General features: G+C 36.7%; 1 protein-coding gene across 10 annotated transcripts in view; it reads left to right on the top strand.

Annotated features, from left to right (window-relative positions):
* PLEKHA7 (pleckstrin homology domain containing A7) overlaps positions 1 to 12,233 on the top strand; it is a 160,370-nt gene that overhangs the window by 135,547 nt on the left and 12,590 nt on the right. For all 10 annotated transcript variants that reach the window (XM_055721575.1, XM_055721573.1, XM_055721574.1 and 7 more), the window contains 10 exons: positions 910 to 978; positions 1,148 to 1,228; positions 1,698 to 1,847; positions 3,677 to 3,778; positions 7,326 to 7,434; positions 8,546 to 8,784; positions 9,215 to 9,403; positions 9,678 to 9,795; positions 10,646 to 10,725; positions 11,107 to 11,307. In XM_055721575.1, coding sequence (XP_055577550.1) covers positions 910 to 978; positions 1,148 to 1,228; positions 1,698 to 1,847; positions 3,677 to 3,778; positions 7,326 to 7,434; positions 8,546 to 8,784; positions 9,215 to 9,403; positions 9,678 to 9,795; positions 10,646 to 10,725; positions 11,107 to 11,307 — 1,338 coding nt within the window. The remainder of the gene's footprint in view (positions 1 to 909; positions 979 to 1,147; positions 1,229 to 1,697; positions 1,848 to 3,676; positions 3,779 to 7,325; positions 7,435 to 8,545; positions 8,785 to 9,214; positions 9,404 to 9,677; positions 9,796 to 10,645; positions 10,726 to 11,106; positions 11,308 to 12,233) is intronic.

Below are 12,233 nucleotides of genomic sequence, written 5' to 3'. Positions count from 1 at the left end.
ATATCAGTACCATACTTCTAAACACCAGGTATTTCTTTGGTGAGACAGTATTTGCCTTAATGAATTTTTAGGAGTATTGTAATTAGTAATACTAAGTCATTAGGTTTTAAGGCTCTTAAAAACTGTTTGATTAATGAGCTGTATCATATTGCCATTTTTTTAACTTCATTTACTTACAAAAAGGGTCCCATACAGACAACGAAAATAATAAATGTTTCTACAGAGATAGGCATGCCTTCGTTTTAAGATTGCTGTGAAGGTTGGAAGTGTAATACAGTGTGGTTTCTGTACAGATTTAAAAACTGTGTTATGCGGGAAGATAATCTTCTCACCAGAAATTGAATATGACACAAGTGATTTATGGAATGAGAGATTTGGTATATTATAAACACGTCAAAATAGATCAATTACATTTAATTCCAGTATAGTGCTTCTATAGCAGTCTGTCTTTAATAAAATTCACCCTGTACTATGGAAGAGACTGTGCTTTGTAGAATTAAATAGTTGCCAAAAAATTGTATTTTTAGTCTTTAATTAATGCTGTTATTCTTGCAACCATGCATTTAAACTGTTCAAGTCCTTTGGCTTCAAGAAAGCTAGTAAAGCTGAACTGTTAAAACTGTTAGGTTTTGCAGGAGCAGGACCCTTGTAACCATAGACCGGTGGGATTATGCTGTTTTGTACAAAATTTCAAGCTACTGTGAGAGTTATTAAATAGCCTAATATAACTAGTAATCCTTTCTGCTAACATTGTTTTAAAAATAGAGGCCGTATTTGAAAAGACTTGTCTCCAAAATTTTATTAGTCTTTGTTAGTACTGAATATTTAACAAAACTTTTCCTTGTTGAAGCGTAATTAAGTTGTAGTTTGCAACAAATTTCTCAGATCTTTAAAACCTGTTCCTCTTAGGTGACAGGACGTGACACGTTAAAAGAACGAAGTACAAAACCTGTCAAGATTGCAGAAAGTGATATTGATGTAAGTATCAAATACCACTTCAGAACTTCTCGCACTGTTTTGGTTATTGATGTTGTACTGTTACATGTTCACATTATTATGCTCTTTGGGGTAAAATATTGCTAGTGGAGATGTTCCTGCCTTGTTTTTTAAAATCTGACGTTGTATATTTGTATGATTTCATTTTCAGGTCAAGCTAAGCATTTTCTGTGAGCAGGACAGAATTCTGCAGGACTTGGAGGACAAAATAAGAGCCCTTAAGGAAAATAAAGTGAGTAGAATAAAAAGGGCTTTATAAAATAAAATAACAACTTTCAATGAATCGTAAAATAGGGAATTGCAAACCAAAAATCAAATTACTAGATGCTGCTGGCATTGTAGTAGTTTTCTTTGGACGTGTGTATAAATTTATGTAAGGAAAAGAATTGGATTTTATGTTAGGATTGAGTACCCACGTTTAGAAACCTGTTTTTGAAAATGAAAATGACCCTCTCAGTGCTTTGTTTTTTCCACAGTTTTGGCTACTTAATGGAAAACACCACATAATTTTGGTTATATTTGTTAATTAAGGCTCTTGCACTTTTTTCATTTACATCTTAGCCTCCATAAGAGGAGGTCAACCCTAACCTCTGGTGGCTTATAGGAAAGACTGGAGGCATGGAAAACAACTTTCATATTCCCACAGGTAGGTGTAGAATTCCATGTAAATGTAAGCTTGGTGCCATCTTCTTCTTTCTTAGGATCAGCTGGAGTCTGTTTTGGAGGTCTTACACAGGCAGATGGAACAGTACAAAGACCAACCACAACATGCTGAAAAAATTTCTTACCAGCAGAGACTTTTGCAAGAGGATCTCATACATATTCGGGCTGAAATATCCAAAGTTTCAACGGTTTGTGTTTTCGGTTGTTTCAAGAAAACCATAATTAGAATACCAGTTTGAGTAAAACTGTATTGTTCGTTGGGTAGGGAGTTAAGTCCTATTCAGAACTGATTTGGTTAAGGTATGGGGTACTAAACCTGAACAAAAAAAATTAAACAATCTCTCTAGCCTTCCTTTTCAATGCCCCCTTCCCACTTTCCCACCCCCCCAAAAAAAACCCACCTCAACAAACTTTTTATATACCTTTTTCATTTATGTATGGGGCTTAAATTGCAAATCTTTCAGCTAGTCTTCTGAAAATATAGATGTGATTCCATGGGATTTTTCCAGGGGAAAAGGAATTGACAAAGTCTGTTGATATTTTGGTCAAAATTTGCTGTTGATATTATGACTGGATAAAATTCAAATGCAATTTAATGTTACATTTTTATTGATAAAAATATTTCTAAGAATTGGCCATGAGAGTATATTAAAACTGGACGTTGTGTACTCACTGTATTATTCTTGCCTCTTAATGAATATGGGACTAGCTCTTCATCACATTGTTTCTGGAATTGTGTGAACATCTTTCCTGTTAGTAAGTTCTATAGTAAGTATGTTCATTAAAATGCCAGTATTATTTAAATATATATACACACAGTGATTTGTGCCTGTAGGAAATGGCTGACTTTCACAGGCAGCATTTAAATTTTGATTGTGGGCATAAATGGCAAGAAATTGTAAGACTGGCTGTACCTGTCCAGTTCAAGGCATGTTCTAGCCCAGGGTTCTGGCTGAAGCAGTGGGCCTAAGCAGATGCTTAGGGAAGAGTATAAGGATAGGAGAGGTGGGTAGCATTTACTGTCATAACCAATCCAGCTTCTGTTTTCTGCTGAGAGAATTCCTGAAGCTGGTATTCTGTTTGTCTCTTCAGTGATCCTCAGTAGATCTCATGGCCAAGAACCTGTACACTCTCCTATTCAATTCTGTGAACTTTTTGCATCCAAAACATAATTTGGCAAGGTACTACACGGATCTTTTCCCCACTGGGTGGACAGCCATTTTCTTTTCGTTGTTTTGAGCCTAACTTAAACGTGTTTCGTGTGATGGACCCTTATTCTTGTATGAGAAAGGATGGGGAATGGTCAGTTGTTACCTGCTCTCTCCATGCCACTCATGGCTTCGTAGACCTCCATTATTTCTTCCCCTGAACTCCCAAGTCTTCTCCAAACTTCAGAAAAAAAGCCTTATTCCATCATTCCTTACATAAAAATGCACCAAGCACTTGATTTTTCTCAGTTCTGGGTTAGAAGTGCCATGGATGCTGGAAATGATCTAAGTAGGGTGAAGGGATAAGCTTATTTTCCAGGTGTCTGCGCGTTTATTCACTGCTAATGCCATTTCAGCACAGTCTGAGGAACTTTTAAAGGGTAGCCTGCTTTGTGTTGCAAAACATGAGCTGTGGTTTAGGTGACTGGAGCTCAGTTGTAAACTTGTTTTAATTAGAGGAGCAAAGTAAAAGGAAATGGAACCGGAACAGACTTGATTCCTTCATAACGTATTAGTCATGGTACAGATTCTGTTACATGCCAGTTTTATGCTTGAGAAATGGGTTTGTGTGAGGAATCTGGCCAGAGGTTTTTAACTAGGCATTCTTGACTTGATCTCACAGGCTATAAAGCATTTTAAAGTTTATCATCAACCCTAAGCAAAAATGTAGACTACAAGATGGATTTTTTGCTTCTTTTTATAATAGAAAACCACCACCTCACAAACACTGGGGTGCTCAGTTAGAGAATGGATAGAGTGATTTCAAAGTTTATCATAACATTGTATTAGAATATTCCTTCTGTTAACAGGAAATGGAAAATGCCTGGAATGAATATCTGAAGTTAGAAAAGGATGTGAGCCAGCTGAAAAAAGCCTTACAGGAACAGATGCATAGTTCATTGGTATCTCAGGTGAGTCCATTTCCAGGGATTGGTTTTACTTAGGAGATGATTTTGGCTGAACTTGAACACTATCATCCCCTAAGAGAAATTCTCTGCAGTTTTTGCACTGTGTTCAGCTGTCACGTAGTTTAGTTTGCGGAGTTCAGGCACTCTTAACGGTGTAGCAGTGCAGTAACTAGCTGTCTTGCAGTGTGTGTAATAGTTTCTCATAAGTTGTCTGTGCAAATTTGTTGTTATTTTATTATGTTTTTATTACATACTGACATCTTGACATTGATAACTTATTTAATTTATAAGACTATGCAGGACTTAGTCTTCCATTTATTTGATCTGACACTGTTAGCTTCTTTATCTGTGTTTTAGAGCATCAGTCACCAGCTTGTTATTGTCATTACATGTTCTTTGTCATGTTCTTCTATTTATGGAAGATTTATCTCTGCAGATTGTTTTGTAAAGTGGAATAAGTGTTCAACAGCCATCAGTAATTGAAAGGCATCTTGGTTTTAAATCAATTATTCAGTTTTGAGGCTTACAAAGAAGCTTTGTTTGAAGTTAAATTATTCTGTTTGCTGAACTGGCTGTGGCATACCAGATATTTCTACATACCTGCTTACAACTGGTGGTTTTATTCTTAGAGCAAAGAATATAGTCTGGATTGTTTTCCCTGTGTTTAAGCAGAACAGTTTTACGTAAAAGGCAAAACACAAGGAACAAAGCTAGTGTATGCACATTTTGCTGAAATCTTAGCCTACTTTACCAAATATCCTGGACCAAAAGAGCTCACTAGATAAATTTTCAAATTTATTTATTTGCAATGAATATCTGATGAGATATAGAAGTCTATTTATTTTCACTATTAACGGATAAATGTCTTCTATCAAAGCAAGAGTTGTAAAACTTTTTTAGCTTGCATCAATCTTCAATAGTCATTTCCATTTACTTTTAATTTTGGGGGGTGGGGGAGTGATTTAGTTTCTAGAGCCAGAATATTATCTAATTGAGCTCAGCTATAGAGTACACCCCTCCAAAATATCCCACAGGTATTTTAGAATCAAATCATCCCTGTATGAAGCTATTTTGTTTAGGGAAATCATTGTTTTAAACAAAATATATTTTGTTAAAGACCTTTAACAAACGATTTCCAGTTTTGCATTGAGCATGCTTAAAATACCTGATGTATGGTATGTGATTGAGCAATACATATAGAAGGGAACGTGGTTTACACAGAAAAAATGTTAACTCAGTTTTATTATCATCTTGTATCACGTATATGCATAATTATTTAAAAATGCACATGCACGCACACATATGCTCATTATGTGTTTTGTGTGTTTATGCTTACATATATGTGTATTCATAGATACATTTGGCTAAGTTTTTAAAAAAATGTTTCTGAATATCGATTTTGGAGATGCTAAGGGGAGTTGATTCTTTTCCAAATGTACTGAATATTCTTAAAACTATATTCCTTCAAAGAAGTCTCACTTGAAGTACCCATAATAGAGGATTTTTTTTATCTCTGCCCAAGGGTACGTAGACTCAAAGTTGTTTATCTAGTATTTTCCAATACTACTAAATTAATACACACTGTATTTAAAAAAAATGCAGTCTTCATGGAATATTATTAAAAATTCAGTAAATTTTCAGACTCCAGTTGCTGTAGGAAACAGCTAATGTTCATATATAGCATTAAGAGGTTAACAACTAAATGTTTCAAGCAGATTGGTCAGAGTAAATCTTTTATGAATGTAGCCTCAGTGTCTTTTGCTTGACGGCTGGGGGATCTGGGCATGCCAAAATTAACGGAGAGGTGGTATTTTGTCAGTGATAACTTTTTGGTTGGTAAGTGTTTCTCCTCTGGTTTTATAAATCATTCTAAATTCTGTTTCTGTGTGAAGGAAGGTAGAGAAATTGATTTATCTCTCCAAGTTATCTTTTCATGCTAGCTCATAAAGTATATTTATACCCTTTTTTAAACAGCAATCTTGGCTTTCATAATTTAAAAATAAATTCATCTCTTTGTTTATCTTTTAGCTCTAGTCCATTTTTGATCTAAAATATTCTCTTCACATCAATATTTAACTAATGGAAAGAAATAATATTAGAAGATCTCCTGGCTTTTGTACTTTACTAATTGAACATTTTCTGAGTGGTTTCAGAAGCAAGAAATTTTTTTTACATGGTTTTTTTTTTTAAACCCGTTCTGAGGCTTGACTATTGTAAATCCATCATTTGGTTCCTTGTAGTATGATTCATCTCAGAAAAATGAAATGAAATGTGCAAATTTATAGTTTGTATCCTGACAATCTTTCAACATCTCTCCCATCTATCGAGTGAGTTTACTACGGGCAAATAACGTTTTCCATCATTTAAATGTTTGTGTTCTTGGCACCCTGCTTGCTGATCTGTAACCTGGCTGAACATATTTTCTGATCTAAGACAGAAAGTGGAAAGCAATTTATATGCTTTCCTTAGCTCTATGAGGTGTAAGAGCTTTTATGAAAGTTTTTTTCTTTCAGGCTTATAGGATTAATTAGCAGTTATTTTGCAGCTCATGGCAAGTGATGGATTTCTAGAGTCCTTGAGCAGTTTGTAAGCAGTTCTTAAGTAAAGCATTCCACTGCCTTCTGCTTTCTTTAATAATACTGTTTTCCTCTTGGTTTTACTAAGTTTATTCTTGATGCCAGTTTTTGAGGGCAGAATTACCGGGCTTTGATTAAGTAGATGAGAATAGCAGTTTATGGTGATAGCAATGAACATCTGACTGAAGTGGTGGTGTCAGTAGCCAAGGTCTCTGGCTGCAAGATGCAGTCCAAGGCGGAGCCCAGGCTGCAGGCAAAGCTTCCTTTTCTTGCCTCCTGGAAAGCATCCGGAAAGCAAAGAGGATGCAAGACAAGACCAAATCCTGCAACAGCAGCAATATATTGTTTCAAACTATAATAAAAACATCATGTCTGGTAGGCCTAACAACCCAAAGATAAGCAGAAAATAAATGTGTCAGCCTTTCTGAGTTTGTTTTGTTTTTATATTTAATCCATGAAAAGCCATTAGGGACTTCACAGCAGTATTCGGGGAGGCTACACTAATTTTTTTGCTTTTTTGATATTGGACATTTCCCCGAAATCTATTAAGATGTGTTTCGTAAGGCTGCCTTAGCAGTCTTAAGTGTGTTAGTATAGGATTTAAAAACTAAGTTCACATGAAAAGGTTCTGTAAGCTTGTTACGTAGAACATTAAACTAGTATTTTGTAGGCTGAATAATATTGTAGAGAAAAATGTAGAGCTGTCCTTTTCCCCCAGTCTTCTATAGGAAGTCTTCCAAGACTTAGAAGGTGCTCTAATAAATGTTGTAAGTAAGATATGTTGGTTTGGGTTGGTGGTTTTTGGGGTTTTTTTCTTTTATTTTGAAATAACTCATTATAGACTCGTAAGTTTTCATCTAAGTTCTGAAAAATTAGTTTGGTTTTGGTATCAAAAGGAGGATAAGCCCATAATAAATTAAAAATTAGATATAGTTGATTTTTCTTTTTTTTTTTTCTTTTACTACAAACATCAGGAGAAAACACAAATACAAAAAGACTTGTGGAGAATTGAAGATGTTACAGCTGGCTTGAGTGCAAATAAAACAAACTACAAAACCATAGTAGACTCTATCAAGAATCCAGGTAAAGAGAACATAATCAAAACATTAAAAATATACAAATGCAGCTGAGTCTTTGGGTCTGTGCAAACAGTCTAGAAGTTTGTTCTGCTGCAGAAAATCCAGTTAATTTTGCTATTGGTTGCATCAGAAGTCTCTGTTGATTGATCACGTTAACTTGGTGTTTCTTTGGTTGAGGTGACAAAAAGGAGTTTTGTTGTTTTCACATGTTGATGGTGCTAAAATTTAACGAGCCATAAAAAAGGGAGTAATAGTAATAGTAGTAGTAGCAGTAATGATAAATAATAATAATAATGATGGGCTAAATTCTTTCCAATTTACAGAAAGAGTTTCTGTCGCATGCTAGGCCCATACCAGAGTCATATCTATTCTGCATTCGGTCCAGGAGCTCCTCTCTGTGTTCTTCTCTGCTTTTTTTTTTTTTTTTCCCCCGTTGCCCTTTGGATGCTGCCCAACTGCCCATGGTGCAGTTGTCTTCCCCCTCCCTCTTCAGGCAAGTGTTTGGTGGGCCGAGCAACATCATCAGCTACAGAAAAAGGGAAGGGGAAGTGTGTGGTCTGCATTTCAGTTGCTGTATTGTGTTTCAAAGAAAAGACTTAGTGCATTGGATAGCAAGAGACTCTTAATGCCTACTGTAAATTCAATTTATATTTGAAGTACTTTGCTTACCTTATACATAAAGAGATAAAATAGTTTGGAGGTGGTAAGATCTTATGTTATTTAAGGTACAGCTATGGGTGCTTAGCCTTGTCTAGATCTATAGGCATTTTAAGGAATCTGTGGCCTGGGGCCACGTAGAGCCTAAGAACTGACTTTGCATGACTGGACTTTTCCTCTTCCCACCGCCCTCTCCAAGTTTTACTGGATGTTACTAAAGTGTGTGGATTTATTTTTGGCTTGAAAGGCTTGCTTGATCCTCACCAGGAAGATCTTTTCCCTCCTGCTATAATGTAACATTCAAACATTTTGATGTCCAAAACCCCCACCCTTTGTGTTCAAAGCAACGTGCAGAGCATTGGGGCTGTTCTATCCAGTCTAAGGGTGTTTGCTGCTCTTCTTATGAACATTATTGATAAGAAACAACGCCTAACACATTTGTTATCTTTCTCCTCTAGAGAGAAAAACAGTGCCTTCATTTTCTCAGTCTTCAGTGCCTTCCTTACCAGCCTCCCTTGCAGCTGCGGAGAGCAAACTTTCAGTTGCGCAGAGCCCCCCGCCCAGCCCCGTTAAACCCTCCCTGGAGGTCAGGCTGTACCCACAGCCTTATTTCCAAGCCAGAGCGCAGCACCAAGCACAGCAGCTGAAAAAAATCGAGCCACCTCTTCAGTCACCAGTTAAGCTCAAGCCAAAGGTTGTAAGTACTGCTCTCCTGAGGTTCACTCACTGCTGTTCGCATTGACTTCTGGCAGAAACAGTGCAAGTTTCGTGGTTGCAAAGCACACAGTGTGGAGGCACAATGGGGAGATACTTAACGGTGTTTGTATTGAAACAGCAATAGCACTTACAGGAGAATATACGTGTGTCACCTGGAGCTTTATGTACCATAGCCGTGTGTTTGAGAAGGTTCCAATGCAGAGGCTTCCTCGTTAATGCTTTGGGGTTGATTAGTTGTTTGCTTTCTTGGGTCTTGTTTGGTTTTTAAAGCCTGGAAGCTACTGGTGTGGAGAGAGGAGAGCATGCTAAAGCAGTCACAAATAACTCATATAATGTCATAAAGTTTCAGCCAGTTTTTGTCAGGCTGTTTTCAGATTGTTTGCCAAATATCTGTGCTTGCCTGTTCCCAGGAAGACGAAGCACCACCCAGACCTCCTCTCCCTCAGCTGTACAGTCCTGATGATCAGCCACCAGCTGTTCCACCGCTCCCAAGGGAAGCCACTGTCATCAGACACACGTCAGTGCGGGGCCTGAAACGTCAGTCAGATGAAAGAAAGAGAGACAGAGAACTCGGACAGTATGTAAATGGAGACTATAGGGTGAGCATTCGTGCACCTATACACCTGCACTTTAAAGATACGTGAACCTATAATAAAAGATACCCTTATCTGTAAAATATATGGACCCCTAGGTCTTGTGATAAGGAGAGAGATATCACAGCAGAGACGGTAATGGCAGTGGGAGATCTATGCCATATAACAATGGCAGAGAGAGGCTTAGTAATCTGGAAACAAAGCTTTAGGATTTGGTTTAAGATTATTAAGACTTGCTGTCTGCGATTCCGATTGAACTGTTGAGTATTTTTCCATACAGGCGGAGCTGCGTTCATACATGAGTGAACCTGAGCTAGCAATTATAGGTGGTGACCTCAGCCCATCTCCCAGTGCTTTAATAAGCCCTGACAGTGGATACCAGACATTACCTACCCGTGGTAAGCCAGGAATTCATGTAGCTGATTTTAAGAGTGCCGTCTGTATAGAGCTTTTCTCTCCTAGGTTTTTCTGGAGATGGTCTTTATTTTTAGATTATTATTTTTAGATTAACTGTACGATGCTGTGAAAGTCTAGAGATTTTGTGCATTTCAATGGTGCCGTTACAGGTAACCAGCCTTTTGCAAAGCAACTTAATATATAACACTTAAAAAATATAAGCGTTAGCGAAACGTGAAATTAACCATTAGAATGTCTGCTATATTCAGTTATTTTTCCTCATAATTTTTGTGTGATCTTTTACAAACTCAAATATTTTTTTAAACGCTTACATTGCCATTGAAATGAAAGTGATCAAGGATATGAATATAATGCCCCCAGATGCTACATGTGGCTTGACACTCTGTCCCTACTGTGCTACAGTCCTGTAAGTGTTTCACAAATTAGGATAGAGAGGATATTTGGGGAAAAGCAATTAATTTATTAGCCATTTCCTTCTTATTTCTTTCCTTTCTAACTGTGAATGTTAATGTTTGATTTTCTTCATGGATGTGAATATTTCTACAGCTTACATACTGCTGTACAGTTGAGTTCACCCCATACCTTATTTAACGTGAGCTTCTAAATTATTGTAGATCTTTCTGAATTTTGATTAGTAGTGACCTGAAACACATTACCTTTGGCTGAAATGAAATTTCATGCCTCTCGTGATCTTTTGCAAAATGTGAAACATGAGCTAAAATAGTAATAAGAACATCACAGAAAAAGCCTGGTAATTTAAAAAATATCTGACACTTATCTTCGTTTTGTCCGTCATTTGATTTTATAGCATTCTCTTTTTTCCTTATGAAGGTTTATCTGGATCAACTTCCAGATTGCACCAATCATCTGCCATTTCATCATTTGCAACACTTCGAAGGGATAGGTCCAAGGTAAGTTTTAAATGAACATCTGAAGGGAAAGATCTGAACTGTCCAAAATAGTGAAGCACAGAATATATTTTGCATAGCAGTAGCATGGGAGGGGACCCATACCTGTGATCTAATAAAATCTTCGATGTTGCACATTCTTAAATGAATCAGCAAGCAGACAGACAACTCGCTGCATTTGAAACAGATTTATAAAACCAGGTTTAGAACCAAAAATCGGCACTACTAATAGAAAATACAGAGTTGAAATACGGAAATTAATGCAGAAATAACGGAACAAAATCATGTTAATTTAGCAATAAAGTAGGAGAAAGAGTTAATTGTTTGTATACTTATAGAGTATTAATTGCAACGTGTGTTTTGTGTGCTTTGTGACTTCTGCAGGAGAGACCAAAGAGTGCCTTGGAACGTTTATACTCTGGAGACCACCAAAGAGGCAAGATGAGTGCGGAGGAACAACTAGAAAGAATGAAGCGACACCAGAAGGCGTTAGTTCGTGAACGCAAGAGGACTCTTAGCCAAGGAGAAAGGCAGTCTGTTTCATCTCGGTCTTTCATCAGGCCCATTTCTGCAGACATAGGCTCAGTATGTTAGATATGCCTTAAAAGGACTAAACTACAAATATCTTGGGAGATTTTTTTTTTTTTTTTCCTAGCAAGCACTTTCACTTGAGTGTGTGTGATTCTTCTAGCCTAATTAAATTAGCGTTATACAGCATAAAATGAGCTCAGAGAGTGTGAGTAACAGGTGATCTTTTTTTTACTAGTAGTTACAGTATATGTAGCAAGTTCAGCAGGTAAGTTGGTCAGAGGTTAGTGTGCTGAGTGGAGATGTGAGTATATTGGAGTGATTTCGGAGACGTGATCGTTTTTTATTGGAATTGTATTTAGAAAGTGTGAGAAGCTTGTACAGTTTTAAAACTGCTTTATAATGGAATGGGCCTTTTAGAATGTTCTTACTCACCATGGATATTTTTCTTTTTAATTCATAAATTAGGCTGCAAGATAGTCGTGGGAATGTCAGACAAAAGGTGGTGTCTGTGTAAAGAGATGAGAAATGGATAATCAGTTTTAAAATCTAATCATGCTGATCAGAAATTTATGTAAGAGCTAATGTATTTTAATTGATAGAAATTCTTCTTTAAAGCTGAAAATGTAGAATATTCTAATAAGGCTCAGATTTAAGCTGCTGAAGAAAAGGATTTTCGTTGCGTTCTGAGATTAAATGCTGTACAGACAATAAGTTTGTAATGATTCATTTTGGATACTAACCAAAGCAATTCTAATTGGTGAAGTTACCCAGTCGCTCACTTGGTGCTAAACCAAGATTGTACTGTAATTGCACTTATGCTGTGGTCTTTTAATTTATTTTTTATTTGGTCCACTAGAGCTTTAGAATGATCACTTTGTTTTACCTAATTCATTGCACAAGATCTCTTGCTTTTAGATTTGTCACTCATTGTACCTAATGCCTCTTTATTTTTGTTTGCTTGGTTTTAATTTGCGGAATTT

The sequence above is a fragment of the Falco cherrug genome, chromosome 10 (assembly GCF_023634085.1).
Source record: "Falco cherrug isolate bFalChe1 chromosome 10, bFalChe1.pri, whole genome shotgun sequence".
NCBI lineage: Eukaryota > Metazoa > Chordata > Aves > Falconiformes > Falconidae > Falco > Falco cherrug.
Note: the sequence above shows the minus strand (reverse complement) of the source record. Positions and strands in the feature narration are given on the sequence as shown.